Source organism: Macaca nemestrina, chromosome 9 (assembly GCF_043159975.1).
Source record: "Macaca nemestrina isolate mMacNem1 chromosome 9, mMacNem.hap1, whole genome shotgun sequence".
Lineage (NCBI taxonomy): Eukaryota > Metazoa > Chordata > Mammalia > Primates > Cercopithecidae > Macaca > Macaca nemestrina.
In genome coordinates this window covers 27043358-27067962 of record NC_092133.1, presented here as the reverse complement: position 1 = coordinate 27067962, position 24605 = coordinate 27043358, and the positions used below count along the sequence as shown (strand labels likewise).

The window sequence follows — 24605 nt, the reverse complement described above, 5'->3', positions numbered from 1 at the left end:
TCAACATTTCTAAGCCTGCGTACTTGCACATATCATTTCTAAAATCCTTTGAGGAGTTTGGAAATGCATTGAATTTTTATATTTTATTCACGAGGACCTGGGATGATAATAACGGGAACACTTACAATAATAACAATTTTCTTGTGAAAAGTGATTGCCATGTAGTAAGTGCTAAATAAGTGGTTAGAGTAGTAGTTATGAGAACAAATTCAAAATTCCACCTTTGGGGTTCAGAAATGATATGATCCCTTTTCAGAATCAGACCTGGCTCCGTCACTTATAGATTAAGTGACTTATATTAAATCTCAGTTTCCTCATCTGCAAAATGGAGATGAAACTAGTGTTTGGTCTAGAAAGTCGTGAGATTAAAATGAGATGGAATTTATAAAGCACTGTCATAGTATTTGGGACAGACTGCATGCCCAATATTTCTAACCTTGTCATTTTAATGCTATCGTATTTCTGAAAGTGTATTCTTCTACAGAAAAAAAATCCTGAAAACTGATGACAGTTCTATGGTGAGATAATTTGGGGCAATGATACATACAGCATTCCTCATGTGGAGATTCACAATGTACGTCAGTATCTTAAAGGGTCACAGCAGCCCTTGCAGAAAAGAACACATTTAACTTTACCATAGTCTTTCATAAACTCATTTGACCACAGACCCTTTGCAGAACTAGGTTCCATGTAACACTCTAGGAAATGCCTCTCCCCAGGCACTGCTTTCCCTGTTGCTGCAGTTTTTTCGTTTTATTTTGTTTTTAGATGAAATCTTGCTTTGTCACCCAGACTGGAGTGCAGTGGCATGATCTCGATTCACTGCAACCTTCTCCTGTGTTCAATCAATTCTCCTGCCTCAGCCTCTCAAGTAGCTGAGATTTCAGGCACCCGCCAACACGCATGGCTAATATTTTTTTTTTTTTGTACTTTTAGTAGAGTTTGGGTTTCACCATGTTGGCCAGCCCGGTCTTGAACCCTAACCTTGAGCGATCCACCTGCTTTGGCCTCCCAAAGTGCTGGGATTACAGGTGTGAGCCATCACACCCTGCCCTCCTTGCTGCAGTTTTGCCCTTTGCTTGGTTTATCTCCAAGTTTTAAGGTCAATAACATGGTAGCATCACCCAGTGAAGCCACGCAGAATAATCTTATTGTTGTCCAGTGTTCACTTTCATTCTATCAAAAGGACCTTCCTGGAGAACTGCTACTTGCACTATGACCCCGAAACTTTCAACTCTAATTCTAATCCAAGAGAGTTAGTGTTGTCAGGATGTTGCAGAAGTAATTTACCATACCTTGATTTTCTTTTTTCCTCTCCTGACCCCAAAGTAGATCAATTCAGGTTTGAGTTACATGCCTTGAATATCACGAAATCCATGTGGTCTGAAATATTTTTTAAGAATTACAGTGATGGGGGCGGAGCAAGATGGCCGAACAGGAACAGCTCCAGTCTCCAACTCCCAGCGCGAGCGACACAGAAGACCGGTGATTTCTGCATTTTCAACTGAGGTACTGGGTTCATCTCACTGGGGAGTGCCGGACGATGGGTGCTGGTCAGCTGCTGCAGCCCGACCAGCGAGAGCTGAAGCAGGGCGAGGCATCGCCTCACCTGGGAAGCGCAAGGGGGAAGGGAATCCCTTTTCCTAGCCAGGGGAACTGAGACACACAACACCTGGAAAATCGGGTAACTCCCACCCCAATACTGCGCTTTAAGCAATCAGGCACACCAGGAGATCATATCCCACACCTGGCCGGGAGGGTCCCACGCCCACGGAGCCTCCCTCATTGCTAGCACAGCAGTCTGCAATATCGCGGCAAGGCAGCAACGAGGCTGGGGGAGGGGCGCCCGCCATTGCTGAGGCTTAAGTAGGTAAACAAAGCTACTGGGAAGCTCGAACTGGGTGGAGCTCACAGCAGCTCAAGGAAACCTGCCTGTCTCTGTAGACTCCACCTCTGGGGACAGGGCACAGTAAAAATAAAAAAAACAGCAGAAACCTCTGCAGACGCAAACGACTCTGTCTGACAGCTTTGAAGAGAGCAGTGGATCTCCCAACATGGAGGTTGAGATCTGAGAAGGGACAGACTCCCTGCTCAAGTGGGTCCCTGACCCCTGAGTAGCCTAACTGGGAGACATCCCCCACTAGGGGCAGTCTGACACCCCACACCTCACAGGGTGGAGTACACCCCTGAGAGGAAGCTTCCAAAGCAAGAATCAGACAGGTACACTCGCTGTTCAGAAATATTCTATCTTCTGCAGCCTCTGCTGCTGATACCCAGGCAAACAGGGTCTGGAGTGGACCTCAAGCAATCTCCAACAGACCTACAGCTGAGGGTCCTGACTGTTAGAAGGAAAACTATCAAACAGGAAGGACACCTACACCAAAACCCCATCAGTACATCACCATCATCAAAGACCAGAGGCAGATAAAACCACAAAGATGGGGAAAAAGCAGGGCAGAAAAGCTGGAAATTCAAAAAATAAGAGCGCATCTCCCCCGGCAAAGGAGCGCAGCTCATCGCCAGCAACGGATCAAAGCTGGACAGAGAATGACTTTGACGAGATGAGAGAAGAAGGCTTCAGTCCATCAAACTTCTCAGAGCTAAAGGAGGAATTACGTACCCAGTGCAAAGAAACTAAAAATCTTGAAAAAAAAGTGGAAGAATTGATGGCTAGAGTAATTAATGCAGAGAAGGTCATAAACGAAATGAAAGAGATGAAAACCATGACACGAGAAATACGTGACAAATGCACAAGCTTCAGTAACCGACTCGATCAACTGGAAGAAAGAGTATCAGCGATTGAGAATCAAATGAATGAAATGAAGCGAGAAGAGAAACCAAAAGAAAAAAGAAGAAAAAGAAATGAACAAAGCCTGCAAGAAGTATGGGATTATGTAAAAAGACCAAATCTACGTCTGATTGGGGTGCCTGAAAGTGAGGGGGAAGATGGAACCAAGTTGGAAAACACTCTTCAGGATATCATCCAGGAGAACTTCCCCAACCTAGTAGGGCAGGCCAACATTCAAATCCAGGAAATACAGAGAACGCCACAAAGATACTCCTCGAGAAGAGTAACTCCAAGACACATAATTGCCAGATTCACCAAAGTTGAAATGAAGGAAAAAATCTTAAGGGCAGCCAGAGAGAAAGGTCGGGTTACCCACAAAGGGAAGCCCATCAGACTAACAGCAGATCTCTCGGCAGAAACTCTCCAAGCCAGAAGAGAGTGGGGGCCAATATTCAACATTCTTAAAGAAAAGAATTTTAAACCCAGAATTTCATATCCAGCCAAACTAAGTTTCGTAAGTGAAGGAGAAATAAAATCCTTTACAGATAAGCAAATGCTTAGAGATTTTGTCACCACTAGGCCTGCCTTACAAGAGACCCTGAAGGAAGCACTAAACATGGAAAGGAACAACCGGTACCATCCATTGCAAAAACATGCCAAAATGTAAAGACCATCGAGGCTAGGAAGAAACTGCATCAACTAACGAGCAAAATAACCAGTTAATATCATAATGGCAGGATCAAGTTCACACATAACAATATTAACCTTAAATGTAAATGGACTAAATGCTCCAATTAAAAGACATAGACTGGCAAACTGGATAAAGAGTTAAGACCCATCAGTCTGCTGTATTCAGGAGACCCATCTCACATGCAGAGACATACATAGGCTCAAAATAAAGGGATGGAGGAAGATTTACCAAGCAAATGGAGAACAAAAAAAAGCAGGGGTTGCAATACTAGTCTCTGATAAAAGAAATGGATAATTTCCTGGACACTTACACTCTTCCAAGACTAAACCAGGAAGAAGTTGAATCCCTGAATAGACCAATAGCAGGCTATGAAATTGAGGCAACAATTAATAGCCTACCAACCAAAAAAAGTCCAGGACCAGATGGATTCACAGCTGAATTCTACCAGAGGTACAAGGAGGAGTTGGTACCATTCCTTCTGAAACTATTCCAATCAATAGAAAAAGAGGGAATCCTCCCTAACTCATTTTATGAGGCCAACATCATCCTGATACCAAAGCCTGGCAGGGACACAACAAAAAAAGAGAATTTTAGACCAATATCCCTGATGAACATCGATGCAAAAATCCTCAATAAAATACTGGCAAAGCAGATTCAGCAACACATCAAAAAGCTTATCCACCATGATCAAGTGGGCTTCATCCCTGGGATGCAAGGCTGGTTCAACATTCGCAAATCAATAAACATAATCCAGCATATAAACAGAACCAAAGACAAGAACCACATGATTATCTCAATTGATGCAGAAAAGGCTTTTGACAAAATTCAACAGCCCTTCATGCTAAAAACGCTCAAGAAATTCGGTATTGATGGAACGTACCTCAAAATAATAAGAGCTATTTATGACAAACCCACAGCCAATATCATACTGAATGGGCAGAAACTGGAAAAATTCCCTTTGAAAACTGGCACAAGACAGGGATGCCCTCTCTCACCACTCCTATTCAACATAGTGTTGGAAGTTCTGGCTAGGGCAATTAGGCAAGAGAAAGAAATCAAGGGTATTCAGTTAGGAAAAGAAGAAGTCAAATTGTCCCTGTTTGCAGATGACATGATTGTATATTTAGAAAACCCCATTGTCTCAGCCCAAAATCTCCTTAAGCTGATAAGCAACTTCAGCAAAGTCTCAGGATACAAAATTAATGTGCAAAAATCACAAGCATTCTTATACACCAGTAACAGACAAACAGAGAGCCAAATCAGGAATGAACTTCCATTCACAATTGCTTCAAAGAGAATCAAATACCTAGGAATCCAACTTACAAGGGATGTAAAGGACCTCTTCAAGGAGAACCACAAACCACTGCTCAGTGAAATAAAAGAGGACACAAACAAATGGAAGAACATACCATGCTCATGGATAGGAAGAATCAATATCGTGAAAATGGCCATACTGCCCAAGGTAATTTATAGATTCAATGCCATCCCCATCAAGCTACCAATGAGTTTCTTCCCAGAATTGGAAAAAACTGCTTTAAAGTTCATATGGAACCAAAAAAGAGCCCGCATCTCCAAGGCAATCCTAAGTCAAAAGAACAAAGCTGGAGGCATCACGCTACCTGACTTCAAACTATACTACAAGGCTACAGTAACCAAAACAGCATGGTACTGGTACCAAAACAGAGATATAGACCAATGGAACAGAACAGAGTCCTCAGAAATAATACCACACATCTACAGCCATCTGATCTTTGACGAACCTGAGAGAAACAAGAAATGGGGAAAGGATTCCCTATTTAATAAATGGTGCTGCGAAAATTGGCTAGCCATAAGTAGAAAGCTAAAACTGGATCCTTTCCTTACTCCTTATACGAAAATTAATTCAAGATGGATTAGAAACTTAAATGTTAGACCTAATACCATAAAAATCCTAGAGGAAAACCTAGGTAGTACCATTCAGGACATAGGCATGGGAAAAGACTTCATGTCTAAAACACCAAAAGCAACGGCAGCAAAAGCCAAAATTGACAAATGGGATCTCATTAAACTAAAGAGCTTCTGCACAGCAAAAGAAACTATCATCAGAGTGAACAGGCAACCTATAGAATGGGAGAAAATTTTTGCAATCTACTCATCTGACAAAGGGCTAATATCCAGAACCTACAAAGAACTCAAACAAATTTACAAGAAAAAAACAAACAACCCCATCAAAAAGTGGGCAAAGGATATGAACATTTCTCAAAAGAAGACATTCATACAGCCAACAGACACATGAAAAAATGCTCATCATCACTGGCCATCAGAGAAATGCAAATCAAAACCACAATGAGATACCATCTCACACCAGTTAGAATGACGATCATTAAAAAGTCAGGAAACAACAGGTGCTGGAGAGGATGTGGAGAAATAGGAACACTTTTACACTGTTGGTGGGATTGTAAACTAGTTCAACCATTATGGAAAACAGTATGGCGATTCCTCAAGGATCTAGAACTAGATGTACCATATGACCCAGCCATCCCATTACTGGGTATATACCCAAAGGATTATAAATTATGCTGCTATAAAGACACATGCACACGTATGTTTATTGCGGCACTATTCACAATAGCAAAGACTTGGAGTCAACCCAAATGTCCATCAGTGACAGACTGGATTAAGAAAATGTGGCACATATACACCATGGAATACTATGCAGCCATCAAAAAGGATGAGTTTGTGTCCTTTGTAGGGACATGGATGCAGCTGGAAACCATCATTCTTAGCAAACTATCACAAGAACAGAAAACCAAACACCGCATGTTCTCACTCATAGGTGGGAACTGAACAATGAGATCACCTGGACTCGGGAAGGGGAACATCACACACCGGGGCCTATCATGGGGAGTGGGGAGGGGGGAGGGATTGCATTGGGAGTTATACCTGATGTAAATGACGAGTTGATGGGTGCTGACGAGTTGATGGGTGCAGCACACCAACATGGCACAAGTATACATATGTGACAAACCTGCACGTTATGCACATGTACCCTAGAACTTAAAGTGTAATAATAATAAATAAATTAAAAAAAAAAAAAGAATTACAGTGATATGGGAATAGCACAGAGAAAGTTTATGCAGAATGCAGAATGGGCAGAAAGGCTTCTATTTACAGAGAACTCTCGGTTGTCCAATGGGCCTTTCCTCCATTTAGAAACAAATCCAATCATGAGAGTCTTAAAGTTTGCTACGTTATTGGTATAAAGCCACAAGACTGCAGAACAGACTAGGTGGGAATTTCCAGGGAAGTCTCTTGTTAAAGTAGCCAATTGGGAGGCCATTAGACTGAGGCAGCTCTGGAGTCCTGGGTTCCTATGTAAGCAAACCAAAATCCAAGTAAACAGTCATATTCTAGGAAAACGAAACTTAAGCTTAATCAATTAGAAACCACTAACTAAAATGTAATGAGGGACTTTCTACTAGAATGATCCAAAGAAGGCTATTGCTCTGTTTTAACCAATCAAATATTTTCTTTGCCTAGCTTTCATCTTCACCCCATAAAAGCTTCATGCCTTTTAGGGAGCCTTAAATCAACTGTGGTCTGGTGCTAACTGATTAATGAATCATTATTTGCTCAAATAAACTCTTCAACATTTTAATGCATCTCAGTTTATCCTTTAGTAGCTCTAATGACTAGTGAAGCATTGTTTCTGAATTTAATCTGAGGGTGAGTCTTCACCTTCAGAATTTAATCTGAGGGTGAGTATCCAGTGACAGGGAGTTGAGGTCACTTAGCCAAGTAATGACAAACATCAGTAACTCCAAGAGCAAGCATCATCATAATAGACAAGAAGAGAAGAATGACTTTTGGTTTTCTAGGGTTGGAAGGTGATGATTCCTGGCTATTATGTGAAATATTCCTCAAAGTGTAGTTTACGGACTACCTGAATCAGAATTACTTGGAACACTTGTGAGAATATTGCTTCCTAGGCTTCACTTGAAAAAAATATGTATAGTCCAAAAAAAATTAGCCGGGTGTGGTGGCGGGCACCTGTAGTCCCAGCTATTCAGGAGGCTGAGGCAGGAGAATAGCATGAACCCGGGAGGCAGAGCTTGCAGTGAGCCGAGATTGCGCCACTGCACTCGAGCCTGAGGGACACAGCGAGAATCTGTCTCAAAAAAAAGAAAAAAAGATGTATAGTCTTTGAGAGTAGGTCTCCAAAATCCATATATGTGACAAGGTACACGGGTAATTATTATGTATAACAGTTTGAGAATACTGCATAGCAGGCCCTGTTATTCTCACTTATAAAACTTCCAGTCCTATCTTTAGGGCATGCCTGACTTTTATATTCTCTGGATCACTAAAACAAAGCAAAAATACCGTCCCCCCGCCACACACACACAAATGTGCCCCTTTGCTGTTGATAGTAGCTCAATCTGGAGATGACTCCAGAAGAAAGTTTTTTAAACTACCTAAAAGCATCTCAAATCTCCCCTAAGTGAGCAGTCAGCCTCATGTAGATATGGATTACATTGCTGGCTCAATCTTCTACCCTTCTCTGTGTCTAAGCCTTGTGCAATGAGTTTGAAACTTGTCTCACCAAGAGGTAAAATCTGTTTCTTCATGCCTTGAATCTGAGCTATCATTATAATCTGCATGTGGCAATGGAATGCAATGGAAGCAATGGTGTGCCTCTGCTTTTTCTCTTGGAATTCTACCATTGCCATGTGTGAGCAAGCCTAGAACAGTCAAACGATGAAAGGCCATGTAGAAGCCAGGTTAATTATTCTAACCAAGGCATGCTAGAGCGGCCTGCAGGCAGCTGACCCATAACATGTGAGACAGACCAGCCAAGATCAGCAGAGCTCCCTAACCAACAACCCATAGCTAATTGCAGACAGACTAGTGAACATAGGTAAGACTAGATGCATAAGCAATAATAAATGTTTACTATTAAGCCACTGAACTTCTAGGTGGTTTGTTACATAGCAACAGCTTATTTACTTTCCTCAAAAGTCTCTTTCAATTGGCTAAACATTCAATTGCCAATTATTACCTTTGGGCTCCACATTAGCCAATTTTTGGTATAGACTTCTATCCCTACTCTCAGGGTGGCAGAGTAAAAGTAAGAAGACCATACGTATTATTTTCGAAGATAAGACACTTTAAGAATGAAAGGGGAGGCCGGGCGCGGTGGCTCAAGCCTGTAATCCCAGCACTTTGGGAGGCCGAGACGGGCGGATCACGAGGTCAGGAGATCGAGACCATCCTGGCTAACACAGTGAAACCCCGTCTCTACTAAAAATACAAAAACTTAGCTGGGCGAGGTGGCAGGCGCCTGTAGTCCCAGCTACTCGGGAGGCTGAGGCAGGAGAATGGCATGAACCCGGGAGGCGGAGCTTGCAGTGAGCTGAGATCCGGCCACTGCACTCCAGCCTGGGTGACAGAGCGAGACTCCGTCTTAAAAAAAAAAAAAAAAAAAAGAATGAAAGGGGGTGCTATTAAAGCTTACGCTGATACAGCATAGATAACCCAGGACAGTCCTGATCACTCTAGGTATAAGACATTTGGTGTCTAAAGGGTAGCTTGTCCTATGTTCTGGCATCTTCCCTGTATTTTACATGTGTTATGCTTCCCCTTTCTTTCACTTTTTTTTCTTTTAACTGATTTCTCTTGACTATCTGCCTTGCCTTCCCCTGGGAAACCATTTCTGATGCATGTTTGTGCCCGTTTCTGTTCATCTGACTGTTCCTTGCTGACCATTCTCTGACCAAGAGTTTCCATACATATCCTCTAGCCTGGCTAACTCAGTCTAGTTACCCTATGGTAATTTCAGCCCCTTTTATGGTCTCCCGTAATCTCAGAAGAAAAAAAAATAGTGAAGAAATAATTTATTAGAAGCTAGACCAGGCATGGTGGCTCATGCCTGCAATCTCAATGCTTTGGGAGGCTGAAGTGGGTGAATCTCCTGAGGCCAAGAGTTTGAGATCAACCTGGTCAACATAGCAACACCCTGTCTCTACAGAAAATAAAAATATTAATTGGGTGTGGTGGTGCGTGCCTGTAGTCCTAGCTACTCTAGAGGCTGAGGCAGGCAGATCTCTTGAGCCCAGGAGTTTAAGGCTGTAGTGAGCTATGATGTGCCATTGCTCTCCAGACTGGATCACAGAACTAGATCCTGTGTCTAAAAAAAGCCAACGAGTAACCTCATTGCTGCACCCTGATAGGTAGATGAAAATATCACATTTAATCATATTGTGGGGAGGGATATATTTAGATATATACCTACATGATAAATCCTAACACCATAATGATTAAATAACTATGAAAAGTCACTGGGTCTATGTATCTGTGAAACTACCCAATTACTTGAAGATAAAAAAATATATTTATTTTGGGGGAAAAATAAAAGGAAGAAAACTATTGGTACCACGGCTTTACTTAAAGAAGACTTGTAAATGATTACTATGTAGATAATACGGTGACCAGAAATTAAAGAGACAGATAAACTTCTTGGCTGTGGAAGAATTTCACCAGTACTAATTTCATCCCTAAATGGAAAATGTTATTGCAACAATTTACTTCTCTTTACAGTTCAGAGTTCCACAACTCCTATTTGGCATCTGCATCCATAATGTTGTGGCTTAGATTATACTGTAGGTTTCTAAAGCTTCTTGACGAATGGTAATTCTCCCTTCAAGTGGAAAGTCTTTTTCTCAATGTGAAACTGTAGTGCAGAATTCATAATGTATCACGACCTAGGTTGAAATTTGAAGTTTCTTATTCCCTCCCAAATTTACTCATAACACATCCAGTGGTAGCAACCGAAGCCTGGAAATATTAATTCTCTAATATCTCTGTGATAACATCTTTTTATTACACCTGCAAAAGAAATTAAACCAGTCAGCAGCAGCCATAGAGGCCAAGATAACACAAGATAACAGTTTTATTAAAAAACCCACACATACCCTTGACAAAGGACAGTTTTCCTAAACTGAGCAGCTTAAATAAGGCAACTGATAGACAGACAGGAGGGGATGGAAGCAATGTTCCTGTGTATCATTTTTGTCATGCTTTTTATTTAACTTGAGGTTTGAGGCTCTTCCTTTGATAAATATTAACCCTTTACCATTTTTTTCACATGTATCCAGAACTCCAGATGAACAGTGACCAAACTGGAAAGCCCAGGATACGGCAACCTCTGAATTCTGAAATATGTACAGAAATATAGTGAAATGTAGCTATATCATTTTATGCTCACACTGGCCCATGCACAGCATCTAGATAATATTATTTGTTTAACTCTCATAAAACTCATGGCTGTTCAATTACATCTGCCATTAAGATTCCAGTTCACACTTTAATCATGTTTCAAATGCTTCATGGCCACAGCTCTTGGCTGGCCTTTGTCATTCATCTAGATTATGGATTTAATATGCCCCAGATTCAGGGGTATGTTTCATTTTCTCCCCCTTACTCACTGTCATTTGCCCATTCTGCCAATTAGGTAAGCTCCAAATATTCCAAGAAATTAGATTTTAATGTTTATTACTAATTTCCTCATGTACTTAATATCACAGGCTCTTCTTGTTTAATTCATGCTTCTGTTTTAGTGGATGCCTTGAGTTGTAAATCAGATTTATTACTGGAGATAGTCGTTCACCTTTCCTTGTTATGCAGATGGATTTCTGTCTGTGAAAGGCTGGTGAACAGTGGTTGCTGAGACTGGTGATGAGGCCACCATCATAAGCATCATTAGGGGGAGCTTGCTAAAAATGAAGATTCCTGGCTCCTTGGGATTCTTCACTCTGTGTGGTGAGGCTTGGAAAATCTCTATTTTTATAAAACATCCTAAGTTAATTGCAATGTAAAGTCACGTTTGAGAACAACTGCTATTTATAGCAGATATCTCCCATCCTGAGTTGGAAAGAGTTTTCTAACTATGGGGTGAGGTTTCACGTATCTCAAATGCTTTGAGGGAACTAGTCAGCTCCCTGACTTTGTACTTGGAGCAGAAGTCCCACCACCCAAATTGCATTTCATTTGCCCAGTACGTAACTCTTACGAAGTGCAAATAATCCCTAAAGGGTTGTTATTTGCTATTCAGGAAGTATCCATCTAGTTAGGCTTTTGCCTTCCCAAATAAAAGGTCAGTGTTGCCCCTTGCTTACCCTCTTTTTACTTTCTGTTCTCATGGAAAACCTTACCTATTCTGCCTTAGAAGAGTCAACAGGTTTTCAGGTCATTCCCCACTCCCTCCTTCTCCCCACCAAATAAAAGGACTAAATTGACTCATGACCCAGGGTTCTCATGAGAACAAAGATACAGGGTTTGATAGAGCTTGAAATATTTCAACCAGCAATTAAGGCTTTAACGTATCACCTGTCTGTAGATTCCCCTCACCTGATTATCTGCTATGACATGGTAAACTAAAGCTCATAGTTGAATGTATATTCTGGTCCTGGTCTTCTCACCTGAGTTTCCACTCCCCATTTCCAGCTTCCTGCTGGGGTTTTTCACTTATATGTTTGAGGACATCCAACCTAACATGAACCACCAGATTTATCTTCTTTGACAACCAAAAAAAAAAAAAAAAAAAAAAGCTCCTCCTTCCAGGTCTCTATCTCAACTAAATAAAATTACCATATCTTGCAACTTGAGTTGTAAATTTCTGTGTGTTAAAAAGAGAAATGATAATGGAGTTTTACCCAAACCTATTATTAAAGGAAAAAAAAAAACACCAAAATCCTTCTAGCAGCCTTTTTTTTTTCATTTTCCAAATTCATTATACCTTATAATCTCAAATTTGCATTGATAAAACTTCTTTTTTTTTTCTTTTTCTATTTGAGATGGAGTCTCGCTCTGTCGCCCAGGCTAGAGTGCACTGGCGCAATCTCCGCTCACTGCAAGCTCCGCCTCCTGGGTTCATGCCATTCTCCTGCCTCAGCCTCCTGAGTAGCTAGGACTACAGGCACCGTCCACCACGCCTGGCTAATTTTTTTTTGTATTTTTAGTAGATACGGGTTTTCACCGTGATCGCCAGGATGGTCCCGAATTCCTGACCTCGTGATCCACCCGCCTCAGCCTCCCAAAGTGCTGGGATTACAGGCGTGAGCCACAACACCCAGCATAAAATTTCTTCATTAGCACACAATGGATGATGGAAAACAAAGTTTATAATATACCAGCATATTATTTTTCCTGAATTGTATCCCTCTCCCTCTGCTCATAATTTTACCCTCAGTAAATATACTAATTATGAATATTTGAGGGTACATATCTAGAAGCCCCAATCCATGTCAGACAACACATAATTTTATACAGAAACCATATAATCCCACCTTTTTGTGCCTTTGTGCCACCTGGCCTCTCAACCTGCAATGCTTATTTGCTCTCTTTTTGGTGAATTCCTATTCAACCTTAAAGACTCGACTTTATTGAATCTTCTGCATAGAATATCTTTTCATTCTCCTCATGTAGAATTTAGTAAAGTCTCATGCAACTAGTATTTGTGCCTCAGGTCTAGCTAGCTCGGTGTGAGTGAGGGCCCTCACTCATCTCATATCCCCTGATAAACTATAGGTTTAAAGGAATAATTGCAATGTAAGGCATAGAGTCATGTGAAGAATAAGATGATAAATCTGAAATGGATCCTGCCCTTGAGTAAATTTCAAGTTACTAGAGGCAATGAGAAAACTACTGGCATTTTAGGGATATTTTGTTAACAGCTCAGGTTTGTTTTTCCACAAGTAACTCTATGGATCAAATGGTTTGCGATGGATTCAGAGCCTTCCAGATTCTTGCTAGAAAACCTCTCTCTAAAATGTCATCATAGCTGTTTTATGTTTTTGTTTCTGTTTTGAGATGGAGTCTCAATCTGTTGCCCAGGCTGGAGTGCAGTGGCACGATCTCAGCTCACTGCGACCTCTGCCTCCTAGGTTGAAGTGATTCTTGTGCCTCAGCCTCCCGAGTAGCTGGGACTACAGCTGCATGCCACCATGCCTGGCGAATTTTTGTAATTTTGACATAGATGGGATTTCACCATGTTGGTCAGGCTAGTCTCGAACTCCTGACCTCAGGTGATCCACCCACCTCATGCTCCCAAAGTGCTGGTATTACAGGCATGAGCCAGTGCACTCAGCCCATTATTGTTTTTAAGACATATGATACATAAGGCCAGGGCAATTGCATACATGAGAGATGGAGAGGACAAGGGAGGCATCACAAAAGATGTGAAGAAGGTTTAGCTGGTTTGTTAAGGTGAAGAGGGTGTAGTCCAAGGTGTGTGACCACGAGCTATGACATGAAGTGAAGCTGCTCTGATACTGAAACCTTGTCTTCCAGCAGCCACAGCAATAAGATAAGGACCAGTGATTCAGTCTCTCCTGGTAACAGTCTCCTGCCAGTCCTTCTCCCATTCTCTCTCAGATCTCTCATTCTGGGACATAGAACCCCAGGAAGGATGGGCCCAATTTTCTTTCAGCTGCCCACTCCCCACAATGTGTATATAAACAATTACAATGTGTATTTAAAGAACACCTGCCGGGGCCGGGCGCAGTGGCTAGCCTGTAATCCTAGCACTTTGGGAGGCTGAGGTGGGTGGATCACAAGGTCAGGAGATGGAGACCATGGTGAAACCCAGTCTCTACTGAAAATACATAACATTAGTTGGGCGTGGTGGCAGACTCCTCTAGTCCCAGCTACTCGGGAGGCTGAGGCAGGAGAATGGCGTGAACCCAGAAGGTAGAGTTTGCAGTGAGCTGAGATCGCACCACTGCACTCCAGCCTGGGCGACAGAGTGAGACTCTGTCTCAAAAAAAAAAAAAAAAAAAACAAAAACAAAAAAACAGAGATTCCCTAGATTCCCTAGATGCTTATTGTATAAATGAATGCAAATCTCCACTCACCGGTTATTTGAAAAGAAGTAGCATGTCTTGGAGACAGGTTCACAAATGAATAAACTGAATAAACTGGATCTGAAGGTTAACTGCAGGAATGGGATTTTAAATATATCTCTGCAAGCTATAAATTATGCATATAATTATTTATAAAAACAATATTTGTTAAGCACTTGATATGTGTAAGTTATTTGCTAGGTATAAGGATGAAGATGATATAAAGATATATGAAGAAGATGATATAAAGATGTGATCACAAGAAATTAAATAGGAGTGATTCAAAAGGTGATGGTAATGATCATTATCATCATCAGACAGATAGAGATCTAAAAATCCATGTGATTTCAGACAAGGGAAAGATGTTGTCTAGGCAAATGTCTCTGGAAAGATGTCATGCAAATGTTGGCATTGAGCTGAGCCTTTTTAAAGTACAGGTAGACAAGGGGAAATAGGTGAAGAAGTGGGGAGAAATATTCCAATCCGGGGCCGGGCGCGGTGGCTCACGCCTGTAATCCCAGCACTTTGGGAGGCCGAGGCGGGCGGATCACAAGGTCAGGAGATCGAGACCACGGTGAAACCCCGTCTCTACTAAAAATACAAAAAATTAGCCGGGCGCGGTTGTGGGCGCCTGTAGTCCCAGCTACTCGGGAGGCTGAGGCAGGAGAATGGCGTGAACCCGGGAGGCGGAGCTTACAGTGAGCCGAGATCGCGCCACTGCACTCCAGCCTGGGAGACAGAGCGAGACTCCGTCTCAAAAAAAAAAAAAAAGAAATATTCCAATCCGGAACATCATGAATAGAGGTACCCTTTGGTCAAGACAGCAGTGCTTCCAGTCTAACACTAGCTTGATTGCTTTCTATTCCCTTTTCCACCTCTTTGTATTGTTTTTGCAACATCATAGCCTTTGTTTGCTAAACATGGATGCCAGCTGCCATCAGGTACTAAAAGTCAAAGGGAGCCACTCAGGCCATAACCCTCCCTCAACCTTCTGGATAACATGCTTTTCGTTTTCCCTTATTCTCATACGGGGTTAAGTCTCTCCTTTCTGCAAAGAGAATTTCAGAAACATACCTGTCAGGAGTGGTTAGACCCTTAAGAAAAACTGCCTGAAAACCAAGAAGCATAGGAATGGCTAGGAACAAAACGAGGACTACATTCAAAATTTAGCTCAGCTTAGATGCCACAGTTAATGAATTCCCAAATGGAACATGTTGGTGGGTGGGGAGCAAACACACTCCAGTCTCTAATGACATTCAGGTATCTGCAAATGCTTTCCTTGTGTTCCCATAAAAGCAAATAGGGAACTGAATTTGAAAACCAAAATTAGGCTAGCAAATTCTTGAAAAGAGACAGTTCTTTTTCCTTGGAGACAAACCAAATTATGCATTTGCTTCTCTCACCAACAACATACTCTGGCTCAAACATTTTTAAAAGAAGGCTGCTGAACATCTGCTGAGCAATTAATGGGATGCAGCAGCATGTTGTAATGGTCCCTGGGAAGGTATTAGCAATCCTGCTTATGAGACATGAAATGTTGCTAACAATGGTTCTTCCTTTTTTTTTTTCCTTTGAATTTTTATTTTCCCCGGCCTACAGGGGGAATGAGAGAAAGAGAAATAGAGCTGAGGCGGAAGTTCTGCATCTAATACTCCTCCCCACTGTTTCTCTCTCTCTTTTTTTTTTTCAGGCTTCCTTCTCCTTCTCTTCCTAGCCACCCAAATATTCATGTGTTAATTTCAACCTAATAAAAGCAACTGTGGTGGCTCATGCCTGTAATCCCAGCACTTTGGGAGGCTGAGGCAGACAGATCACTTGAGCTCAGGAGTTCGAGACCAGCCTGGGCAACATGGTGAAACCCTGTCTTTACCAAAAACACAAAAAATCTTAGCCAGGCATCGTGGCGTGAATCTACGGTCCCAGCTACTTGGGAGGCTGAGGAGGGAGGATGGCTTGAGCCCAGGGGACAGACGTTGCAGTGAGCCGAGATCACACCACTGCACTCCAGCCTGGGGGACTGGGTTAGACCCCATCTCAAAAAAAAAAAAAAAAGAAACAAAACTGTGGTAAGTGTCTCAGCCCACTGATACCCTACCAAAGTGCCAAGCTTTCCATGAGTGAAAGGGGAATCCCCTGCACTGTTTTTTTGTATATGTAGGGTCTACTACCCTATTCAAATAGTTTTTTTGCTTTTTTTCTTTTAATCAGGTAGCTAGAGGTAACTTAGGAGCAATCACCAACAGGAAACAGATCCCAGATCCCTCACATATTTTACTTCCTTATCACAATTGTTGTTGCAGTTGACAGGTGTGTCTTTTGCATATGAAAATCGAGCCCTGAGTGACTGTGTTCCTGTAGACCCTGACAGCTCTAATGCGTTATGACCAGCATAGCCAAACTTAGTATACCAACAGTTTCCAAGACAAAGTTTCCAGTTTTTCCATTAACCCAGGAAATTATCTTTGTTTACTTACCAAACTGGAGCTAATTTTCCACATATACATCTATATCTACTCCAGTTGCTGAACTAGCCAGGACAGCAAACTCAATAATGCCAGTGGATCAGGTTTGGAATTACATAGCCGAAAGACCCTACTATCAAAACTAACAGGAAAGATTTCTACGATGGTTGGAAGTCAAATAATTTTCTCACTCTCTCGAAATTGGTCCAGGCTAAGATTGGGCTTTTACTTGGAAATGGACTTTTTTTTTTTTTTCCTTTGGTGACTTTGTGTTACACACACCTATATTGCAAGGGGTTCTTCATATCTCAGTGTGCATATCTGGGTCCCCAAATTATACCTCCCTTTTGCCAGTCCTTCTTCTCAGGAATCTCAGTCCTGCTTCCGAAACTCCTAGTTATATAATAAACTACAAACATGAATTGAAAACATTTTTCAGTTCTTCCAACTTTGCATTATCTTTTGCAATCTGGAGTTTTTACCAGTGGGATTAACGTCTCATGGTTATCAGGAATTGACTTCCTTTCCCACAGGGAGCTATAAATCCAAGGACCTTTGGATGCCTTTGCTGTATTCAGTTTTTCTGGCCAAGCCTACTGGCCAAACCAGTCTCAGCTAATTACCCACTTTTTGATCTCAATATTTCAGCTTGATCCCAGCTCTAAACCATTTGTCACTGAAGAAAGTGTTCTTAAGTAACATTTAAAATAAGATTTCCTTTTTTTTTTTTTTACAACCCACTTCTCCCTAAAGTTAAATATGGTAACATATCAATCTTTTAAATTGTTTTAAATTCGCACATAACAATTATACATATTCATGGGGTACATAGTGATGCTGAGATACATAAGCATAGTGATCAGATCGGGGTAATTAACACATCCATCATCTCAATCATTTATCATTTCTTTGTGGCGGGAACATTCACTATCTTCCAAAAACGATCTGAACCATCATTAGAGCATAATGCAATAATCGTTAAATAAAAACCAGACACAGATGGAAGAGAAGTATGGAAGGAAGAAAAAGAGTGAAATGTGAGTGGCCTCCAGAATTGAAGAATGGGAGAAGTAGGGTTAGTTCCAGGCCTAGCTTGACCTCCAATGCTCTCCTGTTCAACAGAGGGAGGCACTGTTTTCTGATACATCAAGCCTAAAGATAGTGTTCATTCAAAGGCTGCTTATGCTGTAAAAGCAAATTTTGCATCACGAAGGATAGAAAAGTTGGCCACATCCCTTCAAACCCAGACCTCAGTATGGCTTAGTTGTTTTAATTTCTAAACTCAAAGGGAACAAGTAGTGGCTGATGAAGTTCAGTCAGCTACCTAAACAGGCTCGATGGTCTGATTAGATTAAATAAATCAGTGAATCTTTTTAAACCGATGTTCAATGGTTACTTTCTATTCAGTTGACAACATTTGTCAGTGGCTCGGCTATCAGGATGACTATAACTCTTGTTTCTGGAATCATTCTCCCATACAACTAGTCACGTGTGCCTCTGCCATGTGCTAACCCCACTCACCAAACACCAAAGCTCAACATTCTGGGTAGGAAAGGGCCAGTCAAGACCACCAAATGCCCTAAGTTGGTCTTTTCTTCAGATAATTTTCACCAGCATATGATTCAGAAAGCGGCTTTGACCAACAATAGTAGTTTATGAGGGCAGAGACTCTATCCCCAGTGTTGACAACATTGCTTGGCCCAGTGTAGGCAGGCACTCAGTAAGTGTCTGTTCAATGGATGTGTTAGGATGACAAGATGCAGAATAGGAATTGAGCCCTACTCAATCCTCCTGCTCCTTACAGTCATCTTTTTCAAGGGATGCTCTGAATCATACTTCTGTTCAAAGGTCTCGATGGCTTCCCAGACCTTTGATGGCTTACTCGCTAAAGTAAGTAAAAACGGTGCACCCTGGCACGTTTTCACCCTCCACACCTCCATATCCCATGCTGAGTAACAGTGACTTTAAATAGTGGGATTGAAAAAACAACAAGAACAATAAAATCTTCCATGAAATCCAATAAAGAAAAAATATAAAATCCAAGAGGGTGAGAGGTCAGTGGTCAGCCTGCTTGGCCTTCCGCTAGACCTAGCAGTGCCTCGTGAAATCTCCAGGAAACCAGAGTATGGTGCTGGTAATAGCTACTTTTTATCCTCATTTATTTATTCAGCATGCCCAGAGCCCTTTAGGCTTTACTTCCTTGGTGCTTAGAATGACCTCCTGCATTTAATCCTATCCATCCTTTAAGGTTCTTCCTCGAAACCACTACTCCATGAAACAATACGGTATCATTTTGACAGGATATAACTCATCTCTGCTTTAAATTTCTTATACAGCTTTAGTTGCTAATAACAATAAAAATGAATTTTAAAGCTATCTTTCAGACACTATGCTAAGTGCGTTACCTGAATTAACTTAGTCTTCACACAATCCCACTGGCAGAGATGCTATTACCATCTCTGAGACACACAGAAGTTAAATGTCTTTCCCAGGATTACATAGTCAGTAACAAAGCCAAGATTGAAACCAATGTTCTGACTGGAAAAAAAGAATCCAAGTGCTTAAATATGTTACATAGTCTCTCTCTATATAAGCATGTATGCAGTTTGCTCATTGACTACTCTCCGCTGCCTGTTCTTCCCATCCCACAGTACCACTGCCATTGCTACACCGAACTTCCCCACACCACAACCAGGTTATAAGTTCTATGAAGACGAAGACCACTTTTCACAGGTGTTTGTACTCCATGGAGCACCAGCATGGTACTCTGCAAAAAAAAGTACTCAATAAACATTGTTAATTTATTATTAATATATCACAACAATATCTGTTCCTAAGTGCTTGTGTTATCATTGAAAACTATTCTAAGCTACTTGTGTTATCATCTATTCTAAGTTACTTGTGTTGTCATTGAAACTCTCTATCAGCTTAGAAGGAGGATCCGCCATCCTCACCACCACCTTTTCAGGTGAAGAGATGGAAGCTCAATGACATTAAGTAAATTGTAAGATCCTGACCAATTCCAGGTTCAGTTCCTGGGTATGGCCCTGTACCACTCCTAAGTTCCTGCTATCTCTACTGTGTTACATTATCCCTGAAACTTAAAGAAAGCAAATGATTTGTAATATGAATATGTTGAAAATAAGACTTTGCAGAAAGACCCCCACAAATGTATTTGTTAATGTTATTTTCAAGATTTCTGATGAGATAAATGAAGCATGCTTTCATGTGAGATGTATCTAAGCGGTTCTCTGACAGTTTTTGCCAGAGACTAAGTATAAAATACTACCTTCTCACTGGGTCACCCAAGTTGGAGTGCAGTGGCGTGATCTCGGCTCACTGCAGCCTCTGCCTCCCAGGTTCAAGCGATTCTCCTGCCTCAGCCTCTCAAGGAGCTGGGACTACAGGCATGTGCCACCACGCCTGGCTATATTTTGTATTTTTAGTACAGATGGGTTTTTACCATGTTGATCAGACTGATCTCAAACACCTGACCTCAAGTGATTCACCCACCTCAGTCTCCCAAAGTGCTGGGATCACAGGCGTGAGCCACTGAGCCCAGCCAAAAGTGTCACCTTTTTCTGTTTTTTAACTGGTTCTCCATTGAGGCAGAAACACCAAGCAAGACAACGTTCAAGATCTGATGACTGATCTGATTTCTGACTAGCACTGTTACCATCTAGCCTTTTTATGAGGAAGGAAGCACAGACTGGGATTCCCTTTGCCAGAGCCACCAGCCAGAACCCAGGGACATGGACACTGACCTGCTGTTAAGTGAGCAGCATGGACGAAGACTCGGACTCCTGGCTTCAGCTCGAAGTGTACTGAGTTTTGGTTGAGCTTGTGGATCAGCAATTCTGATATCTGAAAAAAGAAGCATAGTTAGTGCCACCAAAAGTGTTACACAGATTACAAACCAATAAGCTTAGAAATATTTACTATTTTCACTAAGGCATCACAATATTATACCCATGAGTTATATAAATAAGGTTTATATTAATTCCAGAATATGCAGATACAATTATTTTTAAGCATGACCTGTCTTTACGTGCTAATTGCTACAAAATAGGAGAAACTGTTAGTGAATGAAAATAATTATACTCTTTAAAAATTATTCTGAATGATCTTAGAAAATTTACCCCTAGTCTTTTGAGAGAACATTTGTTATGCATAAGGACTTAAAAGAAGTATATACAATTTACACATTCTGATAAGATTCATATATATTCATTTTACTTCCATTCTATTTCCCAAACCATGTGATTTTCACAAAACACTTTATGAATATTTATTGTATGGTAAATATAGTTCTGCTAAAATGTACAATTGAAACAAAGTACAGCTATAATGTAAGTAACAAATTGGCTAACCTTTATTTCATGCTTATAAATATTATCTAAACTGTACCTCAGGCTGATACACGGGTACTGGGCAGACCCATGGAAGTCTGGACTATGAAATATTTATCCCCAAGCATGGGACAAATAACTTCATTTGGGTAGAAATAGTGTAAGGTAAGGTTTTATGGATGAGGTAAACCTGTTCGTCTGTTTAGAGTAGAAAACCTAGCTCCATTTGCTGTTTCCTTTATAATTTTGAGGAATTTCTGAAAAGTTACGGGGATAACAACATCCCTATTATTTTATTATTATTATTATTTGAGACAGAGTCTCACTCTGTCACCAGGCTAGAGTGCAGTGGCACAATCTGGGCTCACTGCAACCTCTGCCTCCCGGGTTCAAGTGATTCTCCTGCCTCAGCCTCCTGAGTAGCTGGGACTACAGGCGTAAGCCAACACACCCAGATAATTTTTGTATTTTTAGTAGAGACGGGATTTCACCATGTTGGCCAGGATGGTCTTGATCTCTTGACCTTGTGATTAGCCCGCCTCAGCCTCCCAAAGTGCTAGGATTACAGGTGTGAGCCACCGCGCCCGGCCCACTCCTACTATTTTTATCTGGTCTGCTAGCCTTATTTTTAATATTCTAATAATCAATTTACTATTTTACTTAACATGTTATTTAAGTCTAATTAGATGCTTTCTGACCATCATTCTGCTAATTAAATTAATTTTTTCCCTTTTCTATTTGTTGAGTTTTATTTACTCCAGTGAGTTGCCAAAATAACACCTTTAATCCCTTTATTTGTTAAGCAGGGCCTGATGGCTTAGTTTGGAAGCAGAGAGTCACCTGCAGAAGCCCCTGATTGGTGATAGAACTGAACTGCCCCACAGATAAGCTTCTCTCCTGAACAACAGGAACAGAGGATGACCATCACTGCCCAGTTGTTGAGCATCTGGGATCCAGTGCAAACCCAGCCTTTCAAATGTCATAATTTAGCAAACAATGCAGAAAAACAAGATTGTGAAAAAAGTATGCTGAAAACAAAAACAACTTTATTCTGTATATTAGGCTACTTCCTTTCTTGGGTGCTGGGAATCATCCAGAACGATCCAGGTGTACAGAAGTGGATTTCTGGCTGGGCACGGTGGCTCACTTTGGGAGGCTGAGGTGAGTGGATCACTTGTGTTCAGCAGTTCGAGACCAGCATAGGCAACATGGTGAAACCCCGTCTCTACTAAAACTACAAAAAATTAGCCAGGCATGGTGGTGCACACCTGTACTCCCAGTTACTCGGGAGGCTGAAGCCAGAAAATCACTTGAACCCAGGAGGCAGACGTTGTAGTGAGCCAAGATCATGCCACTGCACTCCAGCCTGGGAGACGGAGTAAAACTCTGACTCAAAAAAAAAAAAAAAAAAAAAAAAAAAAAAAAAAAAAAAAAAGAGGAGGGGAGGAGGATGAGGAGGAGGAGGAAGGGGAAGAGAAGGAGGGGGAGTGGGAGGGGGAAGGAGAGAGGGAAGGAGAAGCAGAAGGAGAAGTGGAAAAGTGGATTTCTAACACAGATTGCATAGAATGGTTTTCCTCTCTGTTCTTACCTTTTAATTGGCAGAGTCTTTGTCGGAATCAGACAGTGGAATTTTTAGAGGTCTATCACAAAGGTTTTAGCTATGAAATACACACACATACATGCACACACACAGATACAGAATTGCAGAAAAATATTTTTTTATTCAAATATGAAAGACCTGTCAAAAGTAATTAAGGAATTAGACTGTTTTGCCAAATCTATCATATGGACTAAAGGGAAGTGGGAGAAAGACTCTCCACTTTCCACTTTCAACTAGGTGCAGCCATATTTGTTTTTTTTTTCTTTTCTTTTTTTTTTTTTGAGATGAAGTCGGAGTCTGGCTGTTGTCGCCCAGGCTGGAGTGCAATGGCGCAATCTCGGCTCACTGCAACCTCTGCCTCCTGGGTTCAAGTGATTCTCCTGCCTCAGCCTCCTGAGTAGCTGGGATTATGGGCGCCTGCCACTATGCCCAGCTACATTTTTTTTTTTTTTTTTTTGTATTTTTAGTAGATGTGGTGTTTCACCACGTTGGCCAGGCTGGTCTCTAACTCCTGACCTCATGTGATCCTGATCTGCCCGCCTTGGCCTCCCAAAGTGCTGGGATTACAGGTGTGAGCCACCACACCTGGCCGCAATATTTGTTTCTTATCACTGAGAATGTTTTCTCTTCAAGTGAGAGATACAAATAGCTAAACCAGAAAATGGAGTTTATCAAAATACCATATTTTTATTTATAATCTCCAGGAAAGATCCTTGTGAAAATAATTAACTACTTGGTTTTTTTTGGTTTATAACATTGTTTTATTGGCTCTATCTGTATCACTTACAAAATTTTAAGAAGGAAATTTAAATTTAAAAATTATCTGGTAACAGAAAGTACGTTTCATATATTTAACTTGCATCAAAGGACATTCAACAATGAACACATGCTTTGTGAGAAAAAATTTGCATAAGAAACAAAACTAAATGAAATTTACATTGCATATAAGAATAATCTCAATTAGAACCATGTGCTTTTCTACTGAAATAAATGAGTATGAAACTGTTGACAGATTTTGACAATATTATGTTTTCCACACCACTTGTACAAGTGTTTATCCTGTGTTTTTTCAAACGATTACAAGTTGTTACGTATATTCTAAAGTGTATTATATATGCTGTGAACACTATTTTGGTAAAGTTGCTTATTTCTTACTATCTTTTCTAGCAGAGTACATCTTAGGTGTCAGTGCTGGCATCTTCAATGGAAAGGAACATGGAGCTTAAAGGAAATACCAAAGTTTATTCAGTTAATATTTGAAGAGTTGAGACTAGACTTTAGCTTTGTTTGACTCCTAATCCTAAAGTATCTCCATTAAAAATATTTTCCTTGAACAAGCTGACAGACTTCTCTTGGAGAGACGTCTGGCAAGACAGGTTTACAAGATGAGAAAATACAGCACTTTTATTAATTATGCTGCCTTCTCTCATTCATCTGTGAAGTACCCGAAGTTAAAACATCAGTTCCAATATCCAGTGACTGATACGGGCTACAGGAGTGGGAATTTCCTAACACCATCCTCAGAGGGGCCACTTTCTGTTCACCAGTTGCATAACTGGGTAACGTTTGGGAGAGTCTTCGGCTATGGAAAGGAGTAGAATACACTGCATTCTACTGAAAAGTATGGCAATAGCCTAAACAAGAAGAAAAACACTTGCCCGAGAGAGACTCAAGTGAAACACCGTGTGATTTCTAGGAGGAAGACTGAACCTGCTAAAGCAAATTGAATTTATTTCTTTTTCTTTTTCTGTCTGGTGAAAAGCGTGTTGTCTTAACAAATTTCATTTATCCTGTACACAGTCATCCCTCTTCTGCTGCTTTCCAGCACAGTCCATTTT

The 24605-nt window shown here is 41.1% G+C and overlaps 1 protein-coding gene across 4 annotated transcripts in view; it reads right to left on the bottom strand.

Annotated features, from left to right (window-relative positions):
* LOC105478290 (sortilin related VPS10 domain containing receptor 1) overlaps positions 1 to 24605 on the bottom strand; it is a 596134-nt gene that overhangs the window by 8842 nt on the left and 562687 nt on the right. For all 4 annotated transcript variants that reach the window (XM_071069161.1, XM_071069160.1, XM_071069162.1 and 1 more), the window contains exon 24: positions 20583 to 20682. In XM_071069161.1, the coding sequence (XP_070925262.1) occupies positions 20583 to 20682 (100 nt within the window). The remainder of the gene's footprint in view (positions 1 to 20582; positions 20683 to 24605) is intronic.